The following is a 20,127-nucleotide window of genomic DNA, read 5'->3' on the forward strand; positions in this document are numbered from 1 at the left end:
TTCGCCAGCTGCGCCGTCTGCTGACCTCACCACCTATTCTTTGTCACTACGACCCCGCTGCTGCACAAAAATTCACACCGATGCAAGTGGCATCGGTCTTGGTGCAGTTTTGGCACAACGGAAAGGCACCCAAGCTGAATACGTAGTCGCCTATGCAAGTCGCGCTCTCAAGAAGGCTGAATTGAATTACTCAGTGACAGAGAAGGAGTGTTTGGCCATAATCTGGGCCTTGACGAAGTTTCGCCCGTACCTTTACGGCCGTCCTTTCGACGTGGTCACAGACCACCACGCTCTACGTTGGCTGTCCACATTGAAAGACCCGTCCGGACGCCTGGGACGTTGGGCACTTCGATTGCAAGAATACGACATCCGTGTAGTATATCGTTCCGGTCGCAAGCATGCGGATGTCGATGCACTTTCCCGATTGCCATTAACCCCAGATGTGGCTTCTCTGTCGCCCCTTTTTACCACCTTGTTTATGTTGTAGTGGAGCATACGCACTAACGCGTATGCGCCTTCCAAAGAGAACGAAAAACCCCGTGCTCTGATTGCACGAGAACCTGGGCCGCCTTTGCCAGACTTGTCGTACGGCCATTATTCGTTGCGACATCGTTGCGACTTCTTTGGTTCAACAAACGTCATCACACAGTATCCGAATTTGCTTCAAATCGAATGTAAATTGTTCTAAATTTTAAAACTTAATGCATTTAGTGTGTTACCACTTTTATTCCATGGAAAGTCAGATCCTGCTACTAATTAAGGCTGCTTCTATTCCTCTTTGAACAAAAATAAACAATGTTTCCTCATGCCATATTTCAATGTAAAAAAGAAAACATTTTTTGCAGGATGGTTGGTTCATAACATATTTGCTCATTATATATATATATATATATATATATATATATATATATATATATATATATATATATATATATATATATATATATAATGTACTCTGACTGCGCCACTCTACTACGAGGTTGCCGCACCGTTGCGTGCCGTTGCAGCTTGACGGATACCTTTCCCTGAATACACTCGAAGCTCATTATTACAAAGTCACACCTGCCACAAAAATAACTTTCATTATATTCGAAAAATTGTTATAAAAATCTATCTGTAACACTGTCATTTGCTTTGTTATATCAGAGTTCTTACTTTCTTTGTGCCCTCAGGGACAAGGGCATTGCAGTGAAACTTCGATGTAATGAACAGAAACATAACAAATTATTGGTTATAAAGAAGTAAATGTAGAATAGTAGGCCTGTGCGAATATTCGAACGAATAATTTAGTATATGAATTCGCTTCGAGTGAAATTTAAATTATTCAAAATTTCGAAAAATTTGAGACAAACGAATAAATGCATACTGGTCCACATGTTACATCCTGCAAAGGTGGTTTCACTGCTGTCGAGGGGCGCTTGGCCACGAAGGCATTTAAACAGGCGCATATTATTTCGTGTGTAACTTTTGTAAACGTAGTTTCACTGCGTTGAAGTGATGCTGAGCCGTGAAAACACGTATCCAGGAGAAATTATTGCTGCCGTGAAGTTTCGCTATAAGGTTAAATGACGGTATTACCCTCATATTGATACATTTTTTCACGTCTTTTAGTTTAAAAGCTTGTTATACCGGCTTATATGCTTGTTCTGAGTATAGCAAATTTTAAAAAGTAACATATTTTACAGGATATTACTAGAATTTTAGCGAGTCATATCCTGCTACCGTTCAACGTCGTTTCTACTTCCTTTAATGCAAAAAAAATGGCATTTGCACAGGCCTTGTTTCGAACAGAAAAATATTGAGCAGGTTTGTTAGGTCATGACAAACACACCCATTTTTTCTTTATAACATGCGATATACATGCTGTTTGAGTTTGATTCACAATCATTGGACCAAAATCATTATTCGTTTTGAATTCACACTTTGAACTGAAAATTCACTATTCGCACAAGCCTAAAAAATAATTTCTTCATAATAGCAGTGTTAGCAATATACGTTTTATAACAAATTTTCAGATATAACTAAGTACCTGTGACAGATGTGACTGTTTTAATGTGGTTTGGGTGTCTCCTTTCTCTACTTCGTGTTCCTAGAACTCTGCCTCAGTGCAGTGAACTTTGTTTATTCAGGATATCAATATAAGGGGGGACACTGGTCTTAAGAGGAGAAGCGGGTCTTTCAAACTGAAAATCGCTAAAAAAATACGATTTTTTGAAAATGCTATATTTGCTTTCTCCCACTATCACTGCATAGTCTCGCCAATTTTCACGCGTCTTAGATTGGTAATTTAGCCATGAGAGTAGTTTATGCGATATTTGTAAGCTGAATTTCTGCCAATGGACGCGTGAAAAACGGGCTTTTACACTGTCGCGGTGTTGCCGTTCTATGCATGCTTGCAGCAGCCGTCTTGGTCGCATTCAAAAGAGCCGCCCTTTTTCTTTCATATCCCGCCACGCTTGTTTTCGTCCACGCAGTATGCCAGCCGTGAATCCCCATAAAAAAAAGCCCCATCGCGTGAGTCTATTGGTGCGGTGAGCACACGTGACTAAATCGCGCCTTCCAATTCGCCGGGCCTTCCGATTCGCCGGGCCTTCCGATTCGCCGGGCCTCCCGAGCTGTCTGCTGCGTGTGGCAGCGGAGCGCGCGCGAAGCGGCGAGTGTATGTCACTTTGTACTCGTCGGCTTCTTGACCTCACGTAAGCTAGCGAGAAATTAGAGCAAGCATCTCTGTATAGTCTCTACGTTCGACGGTATACTGGTGCAGCGCTGAGCAAGCTCGACGAAGCCGCCGGGACAGTGCGGTAGGTCTACGCTCTTGGCCGCATTTTCCCGAGCTGTCTGCTGCGTGCGGCAGTAGAGCGCACGTGAAGGGGCGAGTGTATCTCGCTCACATGTCATTGTTCTCGTCGGCTTCCTGAACCCGCGCGAGCCGGGGAGAAATTGGAGCAAGTGTTTCTCAAGTCTGCACATTCAGGCACGCCGCCGAACCAGCCCGACGAAGCGCGCCGCAGCCACCGGGCCAGTGCGTTAGGCCTACGCTCTCGGCCACGTTTTGAACCTGGCTTGAACCTTTCATCATGCCGAAGCCGTATCACAAGTTCCGCACGGCTCACAAGTTTGGAAAAAAGTGCAAGAAATCTACAGCAAAAAGAAATAATGGCGCAGGTATATCCGACGCGCACCTAGTACAGGACGGCGTGGCGACGGGACACGATCCGTCAGATAAAACGCCGAAATCTCCGCCTGTTTCCCCGGCCGCCTCGGACGACGTCGGCGATGGGCAGCGCATAAAGAAAGACACAACCTTTTTGACGTGCGCCGATCGTGTGCAACAGCAGAAAGTAAGCGCTGATGAGATCAGCAGCTTATCGGCAACTTCGGCGAGCGAGCGCAAGCTGCGGACGCTCGCGACAGCGCGCGAGGACTCTGATTCGTCGGCGGCTACCTATAGGATCGTCTACTTATCCACGATAAACAAGGTTCTTGAAAGAACGGCTAAATGCCGGACATGCGGTGGGACCATTTCTATTGAAAAAGGTGAGCGTGAATATGGACTTGTGATGAAGCTGATTTCAGAGTGCCGCAACTGTGGACTTGTTGACTGTGAGTGGAGCTCTGGGAGGGTACCCAGTCAGGGTAAATGAGCTGCATTTGAAGTCAATATCTGTGGGTCTCGTGCCGTGCAAAGCACAGGGAATGGCCAGGCAGCCCTAAACGACATCTCCACACGTATCCTCAAAGAACTTCAGCTAGAGCAAAACTCCATGAGCGAGCGACGGGCAGAAGAGAAGGATTCTCATCGGATCATGAGTGCCGAGCGAAAGCGTTCAGCGTCTTCCAGGTTCCTGGAACAAGCAAAGCGGCGGCAACGACAAAAGTGTGACAAAGACTACTACCCTGGTGCTTTCTGAGGCATTTATATGCAAAGAGAAGCATTTTTGTTTGTGTAGAATTTCTTGAATGTACAGAGCTTTGTTTTTTGCCATTTTCTCAGTTTCAGTTCTTTTTTGGCCACCTTTCATTCTTCTGATAAGCACTTCTCAGCTTTAGTACACTGGAATTTGATAATTCTTATCGTTTCTTGATAATGGAAGGATGAACTTCTAAACTTCATAACTTTTGTTGTAGGAAAGCTAGAGCTATGAAACTTGCTTGTTGCACTCTTTGCTAATTGTAGAATGCAATGACATTTAATTCAGCAAGATCTGTACAGCCAATTTACTGAAAAGGTGATCGAAGAACTTTTAATTATTGACTAATTAAAAACAAAATGGTAAGAGGTACATAAAAACTGGGTTCATATTTGACATCTGCACGTGTAAATACACCATCTCATAAGATTTCATCACCCTAGCTTAAATAATAAGATGCCTGATGGCTAAGTGCCTCTTTCCCCTTTAAAAGGCCGAAAGTGGAAAAAAAAAAAGAAAAACGACTGTTTGAAGTTGACATTTTCGGAATCTGCAACTATTTTTGTAGTTGTCTGAGAAGTTTCTAGCTTCTCGCGTCATCATTTCTGGCACAAAATCAATTTATTAACACCCCTATGAGATGAATCTGAGCACAAATAGACGCCAAAGTCGCACTTTTTTCACGCCAAACCGTTGCCGTTACACACAAGCTATCATGGTCATTTTGGTCTCGTTTGGACGGGTCGTTCTTCATCTTCAAATTCCCGCCACCAGTGGGTCGCCTTGTTCATTGGTTTTGCAGCAAAAATGCGTCATCGAGAAGCACCAGCACGCGATTCTATTGGCTGTTCGGGGCAAGTGACAAAACCTAGGCACCCGATTGGCCAAGCGGTTTTTCTGGTGTCTGCTTCTTCATTGTGACGTACAGGGACATGAGCCATTTTGTCATGGTGCTGTCAACTGCCTGCCACAGTAAAGACGTTTTATGAAACGCTAATTTGTGAAGCGGTTGTGGTGATCGTTCGTTTGCTGTGAACTTTAGAAATAGCCCCGCTATGGCTCAGGACAGCGAGGATAACAAACTCTGCATTCAACTGCGGTCGCCGAGTCACCAGTGCAGGCCTAACCCACGTACGAGCCCGACAGTTGTCGACAACGTCGTTGAAAGCGGCCGTGTTTTGGAGCCTCAACAGTTACAGGACGGCAAGTAAAAAAGCAGAAGTGAAGCTACGAGAAATAGCAATCATTGCAATGATGGAACGGAACTGTAGTCTTATCGCTAAACGCACCGATGCCGCGGGTTCCCCCCCCCCTCCCCCACGAAACAACTTCGTTTGCGTGTGAACTGCGTGACCGGTCGTCAGGGTGGAGTTCGCCGCGCGTAGACAGACAACAGAAAATCAATCCATTTCCGGTGAACGTGCTCGCCACCCGCAAAATGGAGGCTACTGGCAAGAAGTAGTGTGCTTGTAACGACGCATCCGCAACGATGAACATATTGCGCCGCGGCCTCCACTCAAAAATGTGGCAATCTTACGTGAAAAGGAAACTAACAGCTCGCTGCTCTTGCAACCTTGAAATTGATCAGCAAGTGCGCGAGTTCGGTCTGCAACATCAACAGCTCAATCTGGACAAGCCGGAAAACATCGCTTTATCATACGATGGATTCATCGCACATAGGCGTCACCGAACTGAGACGAGCCCAAGGCGACCGCATCAGCAGCTCGCAAGGTGCCTTTGCGGAAAACATGCAGTGGGCATTGAAAAAACATCATTTAGGTGACACAACACAGAAGGACTACATGCCTGGTGCCTACTGCGAAAGCTTAATTGGCAAGTAATTGTAAATAAACAGCTTTTTCATGCTACTGTCTGCGCAAAATAAACTTCTTGTGTTTTTGCATGATTTCTCAGGATTGAAGTTTTGCTGCAGTTGCAAACTTGTCTAAAAGATATCTCTGCCTCTGGAGCAGCTAGGACTGTCATTTTTGTTGTGACATGTAGCTGTATCTTTAGTTTACACAGTGGTAGGTGTGAATGTTTGAGATCCTCAAAAATTTTATTTTTGCCAGTAATTGGAGCATAAAGTGGGTGTGTCTGCAACACTGAAATGCAAGGTGCGAGAAACCTTGCTAAAATTATCAAATCAAAAAAGCACTCCTACCGTTGTGTGGCTTATGTTCATTAGTAAACGGGCATGTGTCAATAGTAGCTCTGCAATACATATTTCTTGTCATCATACCGGCAAACAATAGGTATTTAATTTTAGTATGTCTCAAAATCTAATTGGTTTAGAGGAAAAGTAATTGAATTTTTGAAATCGACATCAAAAACTCAATCACACTATGAATTTTATTTTAAACACATGCAAATATCTTGCATTTTTTTCTCAAATACAGTGTCCCGCCATAAAGAAAGTCTGTAGATTACCGAATTTCTTTCTTTTTCCCTCTTGTTCTTCTTTTTATCTTGCTTTAGCTGAAACTACAGAAGCAAAGTATGATTGATGCAAACTTTCTACCATATTCTACCATGTATGACCTAGCACAACCTCAACAAGAAGCCCAGAAACAACTTTACATTTATAACCTGCTGAAGCAATGGCATGCAGTTAATCAGGTGAATAAGGAAGCTCTGAAAATAAACTGCTTTTGTATATCAATTTGTTATCTTTTGACAAATGGACAGCCTGCTTTTTAAACATTTGACTATATCGAGCACATGTATTGGTTATGCACGAACCCCACTATCCGGAACGTCTGCTTTGCAATCAATTATGAGGTGCTAATACTCTTATCCCCTGCCTCGTTTCGAATAGGAATTGAATTTTCGCACCAGCCCAACGTGTAATGCGTTGTGCAGTGTCTATGTGTCAAACATCTAAATGGGAAATTTTCTGTTGCACATGCCAGTGTCTCTTCTCGCATTGCTTCGCGCAGGAACCAGCACCTGTCGTTTCAATACACGGACCCCGTGCGCAACTTTGACCGACGGAAAGTCTACGGCCTTGTGTGCGACTTGTTCAAGGTGAAGGACCAGCGCGCTACCCGTGCTCTCGAGATGGCCGCCGGAGGCAAGGTGCGTAGCCGGCCTGTTCTTTCTTTTTGAAATGGGCCCTTGCAACACTTTTCTGGGCAATCGTCGAATGGCCTCGTGAGTGCTTTCCTCTCGCCTTTCTCTGGTCTAGTGGTGGTGGTGCTCGAATGCTAAGCCCGCCGCAGGTCACGGAATTCAGTCTCGAGCGCTGCAGGTTCAGGTGCACGTTAAAAGAGTCGGTTGAAATTTCCGTAGCCCTCCACTACGGCGTCTCTCATAATCGTATGGGGGTTTTGAGATGTTAAGCGTCAACGATTATATTAATGTTTAATGGTGTGTTTCTTTATATACTAGCGGATGCGCAGATACTCATTTATAAATATCATAGTGTTTATCACGCTGCGCTGACAATGCAACACAATGCACAAAAAGGCAGGTGTTTGCTACGCTTCGCTGAAACGTTACGGTGCTTCCACCTGAAATAATCTTCACTCTGCAGATTATTTCATTTTCCAAGATTACTGCCAGATGGCACTCATGTCTCACACAATGCCTCCAGGATGCCATTCACCCATGTTCTCGTGCAAAACATCAAATAAACATTTTATTCTCTTTCTCCAGACAGGAGCCTATCGTCTCTTGACGACATTTGCAGCGAGACACGCAGATACACGGCCAATCATTCTTTTAATGTTTGGCCTATTTTCAGTGTGATCATGAGCACAGGCACGTCATGACATTAGCAGGATTAATAGATCATCATGCCTATCATGGCTGCAAAACAAAGCACAACGCGGAGAAAACAAATGTGTTTTCTGGTGCGAGCCACTCTGGTTTTTAGAGGTTTTATGTGAAAAAAAAAAGGTGAAAAGTAGCTCTATCTTTTCAACAAGCATGTTAAATGCCAGCCATGAAGGTAGCAGCGACATGTCTTTTTTAGCAAATGAAACATGCACAGGCACGTGACCCATCGGTGGGTCATGGTGTACCTGGAAAATATTTGTGGAGGGTCCACTTGTGGGTCACTCTGCACGTAAAATATTTCCAAGAGAGTGGGCAGCAGTGAACACGGTTTGGACTGCTTATAGTGCAGGTTACAATGCAGTTGTAATGAGAATGTGTGGTTGTATGTAGGGTTGGGGATGCAAACAGTCCCACCAATCGACAAGGCTGTTGGCAGGTTTAGGAACAACACTCTATGAAAACATGAAAAACACACACACACACGCACAAAGAAAAACAGTGCAAACAGTAAGGAAAAGAAAGGATAAACTAATAGCAGTTTCTAATAATAATAAGTCTCGGTTAGAAGCCACTCTAGGCCAACACAGGATCACCCTTTGGGGAGTCAAACGCTTTGGGTGACACGAGCAGACATGTGACGTTGGAAGCCTTGAAGAATTTGTAGATGGCTTCTGAAAGCTAATAAGGGCTGACAAGGTTGACAATGGCTAATGGCTGAAAAGGTTCACGAAGCGAAGTGTCAGAGCCAGAGAACGTCAACCATCGGACCAAGCTTGTAGCTTAGGGGGGCAGACTGGTCTTTGGAACCAAAAAGTGACAAAAAATTCATATTTTAAAATTGGCATATTTGGTTTCTGCAAATATTTTCCCATCTCTCTGCAAATTTTCACACACCAGGAAGTGGTAATTTTCTTGTAATGTCATTCTAATTGTCCAGATTCTTGGTAAACATGCAGAACATGCATAAAAAGGGGGGGGGGGGGGGACCGACTTGGAGGCTTCTTTATAATTTGCCGGCACCTGTGTTAGAAGCTCTGCTACGAATTTATGAGCACCTTTATAAGGATTGCAAAACGTGCGCACCATGATTGTTACTTTTTGAAGAAGCTGTGTGTTTTCAGTTTTTTCAATTTTTCTCAAAAAAGTATACTTAGGACTGTTCGATTTTGAGGCCTCAATATCTCTGCAGCTAGGGTAGGCACAACAATAATTCTTTTTGCAATGTAAACCTGCATTTGTGTAGAATGCTAGTGTGGGAGCAGGATTTAGAGCACAAGTCTTCTTAATTAATTAAGAAGAAGCACCATGACAAAATGGCTCATGTCCCTGCACGTCACAATGAAGAGGCGGACGCCAGAAAAGCTGCTTGGCCAATCGGGTGCTTAGGTTTTGTCACGTGCCCCTAGTAGCTAATAGAATCACGCACTGGTGTTTCTCAATGACGCGATTTCGCTGAAAAGCCAATGAGCAAGGCGAGCCACTGGTGGCGGGAAACTGAAAATGAAGAACGATCCTTCCAAACGAGACCAAGATGACCATGATAACTCGTGTGTAACGACAACAGTTCGGCGTGGAAAAAGCGTGACTTTAGCGTCTAGTTGTGCTGAGATTCATCTCACAGGGGTGTTATAAATTGATTTTGTGCCGGAAATATTGACGCGAGAAGCTAGAAACCTCAATAAGTGCAAAAATAGTCGCAGATTCCGAAATTTGTCAACTTCAAAAAAGTCTATTTTTTCGCGATTTTTGGCCTTTTAAGACCCGTGTCTCCCCTTAACTAGTGAACCATGTCCCAGAGCGTCGACACTCGGGCACAGTGTCAAGCGCCCACCACCCTCTCTTTCCTCAAATGCACGTGACTCCAATTGTCACCATGTTCGCACGTCCCTGCACACGCCCTGTGTCTTTGTCGTCGTCTTCTAGCACACGCACGAAACTAAGGTCGTACACCTCCTTCGGGCACACATCACAGAGGTCTTTCTCGGCTCTTGTTTGCTCTTCAATATTTGCCCCTCATGGACACATAACACGTAAAGTCCCCGAAGATGAACGACCAGTTATAATTCGGTTGCCGGAAATCTTTCTGACAGAGGCTGTGGGGGGCGCACTTCTAAAAGAGGTGTGCTACTGGGGAGAGAGCAAAGATGTTATGAAGGAGCAGGGAACACTGAGTGAACAAACGAGGGGTGGGGGGAGGAGAGAAGAAAAAATGAAAGATCACAGCAGCAGTGGCAAGTGACAAAGTAGAGCAGTTGCCTGGCACGACTCTGGCCACTTGCCAGCCACCAGCGCTTCGTGTGGAGCGTGCGATCGCTTCCCTTCTGGAAGAGTTGTCATAGAGTGCAACCGATGCCATGCTTGCATCTTTGTCCACAAATATAAACGCTTTATGGCTTTCGTTTTTGCTGACAGTACGTGGACTTACACAAGCTTGGCGGCCTTTTGTCGCAGTTGATCGGTCAGTTAGTTTTTGAGGGTCAACTTTTCCATGCTCAATCTTCATATTGGCTAGGATGAAATACAGCAGAATATCGTTGATACAATTACGGTTGATGCGAATTTCTTGATGATACGAATATTAATGTTGAGCAATGGTAGAATTTTTTTCTGTGTTCATTTTGTTGTCAATGGGATCTTTGGATGTTAATTTTCTTACATTTGGAAATTTAAAGTTGCTTCGGACGGACTACATTATATGAAATACTCTGTGATTCGGTGCTATACGAACGGTTTCCCCAGCAATCGAAGCCGATACAAAACGCACGATTGACCGCTGCACGCGAGCGGCACAACGTGGCTTGTCTGTGGGAAGAAGACCCTTTCACAGTTGGGCTCCAAGAGGGTGAATGCGGCAAAGCTCACTGGAATTTCGCTTGCTGCGCCACCGGAAAAGTGGCCAGAAAACGGTGCCGCGAGGTTGACGAAAAAAAAAAATCGGTTCAAGACCAATTTTGCCGCCACGCAATAACGGATCACCTTTCTGCTACAGCTTTGGCTACACCAGCTGTGCTAGCTCTCAAACCACGGGATGTAAACTACCAGCCGTATATTTAAGGTAGCGGCCAAAGCGTCGGCGGGTGCTGGCTTGTGCCTGCACTATCGCGAACTACCCGCGCAGCACGACAAATCTCACAGCCTTGAAAAAGACGCGTTAGTTGAGTGTCTGGTTCGGATTGTGATCGCTGCTAACACCAGAAATAGAAGAAGGTGCAGCAGCAGTGAGTCTACATGCCCTAACGTATCTCGCTTTTGCACTGCCGGCTGGACCCGTCTCCGCCGCTGCCAGTGTGTCTGCTCGTTCCGTTTCTTCTGACGTATCTCCTGAGACAACATTTATAAAGGTGCAAACTCTTTCTTTTCAGTGCTTTGCGTGCATAACTAGAACTCATTGGGAATTTTAATGCTCGGGAATAAATTTTCAAGCGGCGAAAATGGCGACAATGACATGTATACGAGGGGCAGAATGAATGTGAACATTTTCGATGTGCACAGACGTGGTTTTGCGGCCGCTCTGGCGTACTCGCTTGAATTCTCGAGTGTAAATTCCCCAGCACTGATTTTTCTTGATGTCACTTTCGCGACGCAGTTTTCCAGCCATTCAAGAGGCGAAGCGAGTAAATTTTCAATGAGTTTTGTCACTTTTGCTCGCTTTGATGTCACATGTGAACACGCTGCGCCAGCAGCATGACAGAGGAAACCGCGGCACTTTATTGAGAGGTGGTGAAAGCAGGAAAGTTTGGAAGAACATCATGAACTTTTTCAGCATAAAGTAGTTGACCCCAATAAAGTTCTTGTTCATCTTCATGATCAGCTTTAATTTATTCTTGGTTCATACGAATGTGGGATGATACAAGTATTTTGTGTGGTTCCTTCGAATTTATTATTGAGATTCTACTGTATCTGTGACAACATTCCACACTGCGAACTCTTTTCAGTTAATCATGGGCAAATAAAAATCAAGGAAACTCTTTGAAGTGGCTGTACTTGAGGGGAATCATTTTGTTAATCAGAACGAGGGCATAGGTGGCACATCTTTTTATGCATGCAGTAACCAAAATCAAGGAAGTCTGAAACGCAGTCGGCGATGGCGCTCTCTTTTGCTACCTCTCGTTTTTTATTTTTTTTCGCGTTCATTTTGTTGTCAACGGGATCTATGGGTGTTAATTTTTTTACATGTGGAAATTTAAATTGTATCTCGGGTCTCCTGCCTTTAATCTCAGACATGCACAGTTGCATGCTCAATACATTTTTTACCTAAATGCAGCCTTTGAAAAAAGCAAATGTTTTGGTTACAGTTTGATACCATCTTTAGGTCAGATATTCGATACTCTGACGACATACGTTATAAGTGTTTCATGGAATTGTAAATTCCAGGCTTTGTGCTGCGCTCTTTGGTTCTCACGTTCTAGGGAGCCTGGACTACCAATTAGCAGTGCTTTCTGACCTTGCTGAAATAGTGTTGCAGTGCCCCTTTGACCTGATTATTTCTTTAGCATTGTTGATTTCATTGAATTCCAGTTTAACTGTGGTTTCACTTTCAATGCAGCTCTTCAACGTCGTGGTTGACAATGAGGAGACTGGCAAGCTGCTGCTGCAGAATGGTCGGCTCAAGCGCCGCGTTACCATCATCCCGCTGAGCAAGATCACTGGGCGCGATGTTGAGCCCCAAGTTCTCAAACGAGCCCAGAGCTTGGTATGTGCGAGCAGGACTTGTGGAAAAATCTTGTTAATTTCCATGTCACTTTATGCAGATTAGTTGCATAGAGTTTCACGTTCTGGAGGTTGTGTTCCAGAGGGAGTTTTAGTGCTTGTCTGCTAGTGCCGCTAGTACAGCGCTTCGTCCAGTGTAGAGGCAATGGGTATTTAAACTTTGTCTTCCAGTTTCTCAATATCTTATTTCAGTCTATCCTAACATTAATTTTCATTTTTTAGGTCATTTGCCATCTGCACGATAGATGATACCACAATCACATTGTCAAAAAAAAAAAAAAAGCTTTGTCAATGCACGATTTCAAAGTGGCAGTATGGAAACCCTTTTATAACAATAATTAAGTATCACGAAAATTCCGCTGTGATGACTGACAAATGTTATAAATGGGTTGCATAAGAAGCAGAAAAAGTGAAGCAGTCGGAAGCTAACTTTTAGGACATGCTTGAAAATTGAGACGCTTTTGGGGCGCTGTCACAAGTCTTATAGCTGGCGATGTACAAGAACATCCGAAATTTTGGACGTTCTTATACATTCTTTCGAACCTTGAACACCCTAATTTCAGCACTCTTTGTGCAAACTGAAAACAGCAGTACCATTAATTGAATCCCCCATCGCTGTTGCATCTCTAAGTTCGAACCAGCGCTTTCACGAGTTTACCAAATTGCGGCCACTGTAGAGCCCGAAAGGTTGCTTTGCCACAATGCCAAAGTGTAATGGGACTGAGCTAATAAAAAAAAAAAAAAAATCTGAAGGGCTTATTGTCACGACGCCGTGCGGTGATGTCTTTACGGATAAGTGCCAGAAATGTACAGAGGCATGATAGCGGCAAACATATTAGCACAGCTTCACGGCAGACAACCCATTTATAAGCGTCTTGAGCGAACTGCACGGTAATGCATGCGGCCTGGCACAGTTGTGGGCTTACTGCACGCATTTAAAGGTGATAACCCAAATGTGCCATGCCGCGCCGTTTGTGGTGCCTAGTTGTGCGAGACCGCCAAGTGTGTCGTACAGACGGGTTGCTTCACGAACGAAAGCGGCTGGCCATTGCCACACACCCGTGTGCGGTCGCTTTGTCGGCAAACGCATGCGCATGGTACTTGGGGCTCCTGGCAGTGACAAGGTTGGGGCTTGGGGCTGCTGGCAAGGCTCCTGGCAGTGACAGTGTGATCTTCGTAGGCGACGTGCTGCACACAAGTTGCTGCAGTAGCCTATCAACTTGAGAAACTCTAGGCTGAGATTGCAGCAACTGTCGCGCCATGTGCTTCTCAGTGACTGGCACAAGCCTTGCCGGTTATACCGTATAAACACGTGTAAGGGCCACCCCCTTGTACAGGCCGCACCCCGTTTTTCTGAAGTACTTATTCGAAGAAAGAAGAAAAAAAATACGCGTAAGCGCTGCACCCACACTTTCATTGACCCACATGTATTCAACATGCGCGTGCATGCAACCTCTTGAACATTGTCAACAGATAGCGCGAAAAAATCCAACCATCATCATCATTATATTGTACATCGGCAGCACTACGTCACTAGTATATTTTGTGGAAATTTCTTCGTGCCAAGGTGCTCTTTAAGTTTGCTAAATATTTCAACCCAGTGTTTATACCGCGTTTACCTAAAGGTTAAACCGGGATTTTGTCCTTCGCGTCTCGCACTTCTATACGAACGTGCTATCCATATCTATCGACTTAGCATCACCAATCTCACACCTCCATTAAATGGTGTTTTCAGTGTTATCTGGTTCAGCCGTCTAGTTGTGCACGCTGTATTGTTGCTCGTGTTTGTTTGTGTACTGCTGGGCGTTTACGTTGTGGCACGACGGACAAACACCCGAATAGCTACTTGGCTGGCTACAAGTTAAAGGTGGTCGAGTTTGCTCTCGAGCACGGGAAACGTGCCGCCAGCAGAAAATTCACCATAGACTAAAAGTGCGTCTGACGATGGTGCGCGCCAAAGGAAGAACTGCAAACGACCAACAGCAAAAAGTGCCTTTTTTTAGAAAAGCCGTGCAAGTTTCCCGAACTGGAAGAAGACTTGTTCCGCTATGTGACTGAAGTGCGGAACGACGGATATGCACTGACAACAGAGATGCGGCACGTGAAGGCACTAGCCTTGGCACGTGCGAAAGACATACCGGCCGGGACTTTCAAGGCTAGTGCTGGCTGGGTGCGACGATTCATGAAGAAAAAGGATCTCTCCTGTCGGCGAAGTTCCACATTGTGCCAGCGTTTGCCAGAAGACTACACCCATAAGGTGCCCAGTTTCCACAAGTACGTAATCGGCCTTCGTCATAAGCATAATTATCTGCTGTCGCAAATAGCGAACGCAGATCAAACCCCTGTGTGGTTTGGCTTCCTGGAAAATTACACAGTGGAACAGAAGGGCAAAAAGAGCGCTGCCGTGCTGACCACCGGAGCGGAGCGCCAATGCTGCGCCGTGATGCTTTGTGTCACCGTGGACGGGCGGAAGCTACACTCGTAAGCCGTTTTAAAAAGAAAAAGAATTCGGAACAAAGTATTCCCCTAGGGAATCATTGTTCGAGCCCAAGAAAGGGGCTGGATGAACGATGAGCTGATTCTCGGCTGGGTGAAGTGCGTCTGGCAAAACCAACCTGGCGCGTTGTTGGCCAAACGGTCACTTTTAGTGCTAGACAGCTTCCGCGGTCACCTGACCGATAAGGGGAAGGAGCAGCTGCGCCGTGTCGGCACAGACATGATCGTGATTTGGGGCGGCCTCACTGGAATGCTGCAGCCTTTGGACGACAGCGTTTATCGACCTTTTAAGGTTGAATTCCAAAGGCTCTACACTGAATTGATGGCAAGCGGCAGCCACGAGCGGACGCCGATCAAACGGCTGAAGAGTGCACCGCTTGCTACTGTTTTCAGTTGGGTACTGTCGGCGTTGAGGTTGGTGTCGATGGACGTCGTATCCCGAAGCTTTAAAGTAGCCGGCATATCCAACAGCTTGGATGGCGCCGAGGATGACTGTTTGTTGGAGGACGATGCTCCGCAACACGCCATCTCAGACCTAAAGTCTGGGGACTTGTTGAGTGATGACGATATATGCTGCAATAAACGTCCTTCGTTCTGTAGCTGGTACGTTCTCTCTCTCTTTTTTTTTTTTTTTTTTGCTTCAAAAAATTTCATGTCGCGTGTATCGGGCCGCACCTTGAAAATTGGTCGTGGTTTCTTAAAAAAGAAGTGCGGCCCTTACACGCGTTCATACGGTATACGTAATCCTTGCTTGTTATATACGAAGTCAGCAGAACTGCACAGGAAGAGGGGTGAGATAGTTGACTGTGATAGCAGGCAATGATCAGTTGGGGCAATCCATTTGTGTTTTGAAGGGAGATGCGGAGTAGTCCGTTCATGTTCAGAGGGGTGGAAGGGAAACGGGAGAAGCACACAAGGCTGTCTATCGTGAGAAGGTTGCTGGTCAGCTGCCAGTGTGCAAGTGCGTGGCTGTTGGCAGAAGTATTGCAGCTTGGATTTTTCACTTTATTTTTAAGAACTGAGCGTTCCATTATCTTTTCGCCCAGACACCTAGCAGCCACACCTCATTGTTATGACCGATGATCTGGCATGGGGGTTGGTGTAAGCAAGTTATTTTATCGTAGAAAGCACTCAAAATTGAAAGTGTCGCAGCTTTTAATTGCTATATTGTTAAAAGTGCTATCACTGTAAGTGGGTCAGACTGCGTTTGAGCAAGGACATCTTGCGTGACACGTTGCGTAAGAGAGTCTTGACGCTTTTTTTTCTCAGATATGCCATAAACGTCTTTTTTTTTTTTTACGAAAGATTTTACTTGAACGAATGCAATACATGGGTGCACTGTTTTCTAGGTTGGCCGAGACAATGTGTTCTCAGCGCTGTCCCTCGTCGACTATGCGCCACACCTGGCGCCTGCCATGAAGTTTGTCTTTGGCACAACGCTGGTCACGACAAAGATCGACGAGGCTCGAATTGTGGCGTTTGACAAAGGCGTGGAGAAGCGGACCGTCTCTTTCGACGGGGCCTCTTTTGACCCCTCAGGCGTCATCTCTGGAGGTTCGAACCTTAGCATGTTGCTCTGTGCCAGTAGTTGCGACATTTTTATTTGTTGATGCCTTCTTTGTGGTGACAGAAACCGCTTGGATGGGCTGCTTCTTTTTCCTTACGGATGATTTTATTTGCTTGTGAGCAATCGCAATGGTTCTTAAATTGAACAACAGTGTCAGTGCTGTTGGTCACTGCCATCAAGCCCAATCGAGATTAAATTTCTCAACAGTGATCGGCTCTTTTGTGCACCTTGCATGAAGGAGTCCATCACAGGTGGGAAGTTTGATCCCGCTCAGTAATATTCAAGGTAGAGCTATCTTTGGCTCGGTCCCTCATCTTGTGTGGGGTGTTGTACATCTTACAATTGGGAACCTGTGCATCGATCCTTTAGGTATCTTTATGCACTATGGCATTAGTTGCGACGCTCTTGAAATTTCAGTTGCGATGCAAGTTTTTGGCACTTAATGGAGCTTAGCAGGGTTCTCTGGGAGCAACGTGCTTGAGAACCCCTAATTTAGAAAGTAATTATGCTTTGATTTGGCAGCTGCAAGTGGAAGCTTCATCCTTGGATTATGGCAGTGCACTGCACTCGTAAAAACGTAGCCGACTCCAACTCGCGGTTAGAGGTCCTGCTTAACACCACTCAAGACATCATGACGAAGACCATTGCCGAACAACTCCTTGCACTCCAGATAGTGTGGGACTTTCATTCTTTCAAACATCAAGCACCACACCACGACCATCGAGCTCACCTTTTCGGAGTCGGGGCTAGGCCTAACTCTGCCCGTGGCACAGCAGTGTACATGATGAATCCAAACGTGGTACTAGTGAACATGTGAAAATTAAAAGCCACACGTCTTTCGTTGCAAACAAAAAAAAATGCCATCTTTGCTGATCCGCAGTGGACCCCCTCATCCCCTCTTTTCTGGTACAAACTCATCGCGCTGTGACCGCCAGCAGAAGGGGCTAGCATTTTTACCCCAAAACACACAACCAAGCGCACTCACGCTGATTTATTGCAGTTTTATTTATTTCCGCTTATTACAACCCGTTATGTATGTTTTTTTTTTTTTAAGGAAGTTTTAATGCTCCAAACACAGTTGAACCCCTTTATAAGGGGCATGCTCTGGACAGCATTCCTCGTCTTCTATATGAGTGTTTCTTATAACCAGGGCACCTCATATGCATTTTCTTATCAACTTGTATTTCGTTGTAGGCACTCTCTCAAGAAGAGGTTCAACTGCAGTAAAATGACGGTGTGAATTGAATAGCAAACACAAAAATATTCAAAAATATTCGCACATCCCTACTTAGAATTAATCTGAGTAGTTCACTTAAAGTTGCTAAAAAATGCTTCGGACAAGTGACCGACTTTTTTACGCCACGCAATAGAGGGTGCCACTGCCACGATGAGCGCATGATTGCATCTCCAGCTGCACTTCAGCAGCACTTGGTTGCTATGTCTGAAGGACAAAACAACCTGGCGTAACTCGCTGCAGACAACACATATCTCAGCTGCTGTAGCTAGCAGCAATCGCATCAAAAAGTAGTGTGCGTCTTGCGGGCAGTTGGAAAATCTCTCCAGCAAGATTCTGCTTGTGTTGTCGAAACCCTACGCGCTTACCTCAAACATTGTCGTTGACAATCTGGTAAACGGGGCAGTGGGAATGCTACAAGCAGAAATTGCTTGGCATCCCTGCTACGCACATGCTCAGATTTCACAGTAGTAGAGCTACTTATTATTATTACTATTGTTAACGCGGCAGCGTTAAAGAGCTCACGTTGCAGAAAACCTGCCCCCGGTGTCGGCCACGTTTGTTGTAAGCGAGAAATCATCTGTGCGTCTGTGACCGAAAAATCAAGTTACCGAGATAGCTGCGGGAGGCCGCTACTTGTCCACGCGTGCACGCGCGATCACACTGCAAAAGCCACGCATTCGAATAAAAAAAAGTGCTCAAGGTCACAAAGCGCAGTAGTTTCTTTGCCCTGCCACCCCTCCCTGCTTAGCTTCCTGCACTTTCCTCGATACGAGAGAAGAGATAATGCAATTGCAGCATGCGACAAACCTTTGTAACTCCACTTGCACTGGAAAGATACTTAAAATTTTTGCGGCGTTGAATTCGTGAGGCAATAAGCTCTTCTAGGGAATTCATTCCATGGTTACTTGAAAAGATGTTTCAGGGCCCCTATAACACATTTTTTCTACAGGTGTCACGACGAAAACGAGACCATTCGACGATAATAGCGCGCACTGGTCCAATCTACTGTGTGCATGTTTGTGTGCGTGTGAATGTAATAAAACATATGAATAAGTATGCACTTAGCAGTTGAAGGGTGCACTAAGGGACGGATTTTGTTATTGCGTTCAACTCTTAAAAGCAAAGCTTAAGAATCCCCCAATTTTTAATATTATTATTAATATTATCATTATAATTAGACGATTTCTCTGTTCCAATGTTCATAACATCATTATCAGGTGAAACTGCTCGAGGTTGTGAGCTCGAATTCTACGTTAGTTCATTTTCCCTAATAATATCCCAGCATGTGTGTGTGTGTGTTATACCAAAAATGTATGACTAAGGTTCTACCGTATGAAAGGGCCTTTGGGGGAGATAGTATGTTTATGCTAGCTTGCGGGCCTTTTCTGCAGATGGGTGCATTGTTTCTATGTTGCATGTGGTGCTGTCACGAGAGAGGCGCAGTTTTGTTAACTTGACACGTCTTCGCAATGTGGCATAGGTGCGCAGGCCAAGGGTCCCAGCACTCTGGAAATGGTCACCCAGATCAAGAAAGACCGCATGGAATTGGCATCCCGGGAGGAGGCCTACGCAAACATCTCCAGGGAGCTTGCTGGTATCCAGGCAGTGGCACAAAAGTGAGCGAGCTCTCCTGATGCCTGCCAACCCATACACGTTTTTCGTAAAGATTACTAATGCCCGTGTCATGCAAGCGCTTTCGAAAAGCGATGGAGTCGACGGGCGTTTGAAAGCAGCGTCTCCATTGACTCGATGGAGTTGCCGCGCTGTTACGCTGTAGTTTTCAACGGTCGTTGAGTTATTCAGGTGTCTCTGACGAAAATGGGAGGGGGGGCTGCTAATCTTTATTTTCGCTTTCATGTTGTCTTAAGTGAAGTAATATAAATTCAGCTGAAAGCGTGCATACGTCTGTTGTTTTTTTGTAAACCTTCGAATAAATTGTGTACAGTAGACTTGCGATAATTTAAACTCTGGTAAATCATACTTTTGGTTAATTAAAAGAATATTCAATTTTTTGGTTGACTCCCTATTTTTAATGTATTTAAATGCCTCTTGATTGAAACTCTATCATTTGGTTAAGTACACTTTTTGCAGGTCTATACCAAAAAATTTCTGCTGCTTCCCCACTGCTATTTCTAAATTTGTGTTGTTATATAATCCTAACAGTCTAAAAGTGAAACATAAGCACCTGAGGCCTTCAAGGAAAAAGGCTTTGCAAATAAAAAAATGTTTGAAACAAAACACACGCATGATAAACCGTGATGATTCCAGCTGGTATTAAGAGCTTTGTGCTGAAGGCACATATAGCAATGAAGCAGTTGGCAATTCAAGATTTCTTTTACGAGGTCTGATCAGCAATAAATTGCCAATAAACTTGTAGACTTTACACCTTTGCCTTTTGTTCATTGCGTGCAGTTAGGGTTTAAAAG

At 44.9% G+C, this 20,127-nt stretch overlaps 1 protein-coding gene across 1 annotated transcript in view; it reads left to right on the forward strand.

Annotated features, from left to right (window-relative positions):
- SMC2 (structural maintenance of chromosomes 2) overlaps nt 1–20,127 on the forward strand; it is a 92,791-nt gene that overhangs the window by 32,732 nt on the left and 39,932 nt on the right. The window contains exons 10-13 of the mRNA XM_037431662.2: nt 6,851–6,989; nt 12,238–12,384; nt 16,247–16,451; nt 19,182–19,317. Coding sequence (XP_037287559.2) covers nt 6,851–6,989; nt 12,238–12,384; nt 16,247–16,451; nt 19,182–19,317 — 627 coding nt within the window. The remainder of the gene's footprint in view (nt 1–6,850; nt 6,990–12,237; nt 12,385–16,246; nt 16,452–19,181; nt 19,318–20,127) is intronic.

The sequence above is a fragment of the Rhipicephalus microplus genome, chromosome 10 (assembly GCF_043290135.1).
Source record: "Rhipicephalus microplus isolate Deutch F79 chromosome 10, USDA_Rmic, whole genome shotgun sequence".
In the NCBI taxonomy this organism is placed as follows: Eukaryota; Metazoa; Arthropoda; class Arachnida; order Ixodida; family Ixodidae; genus Rhipicephalus; species Rhipicephalus microplus.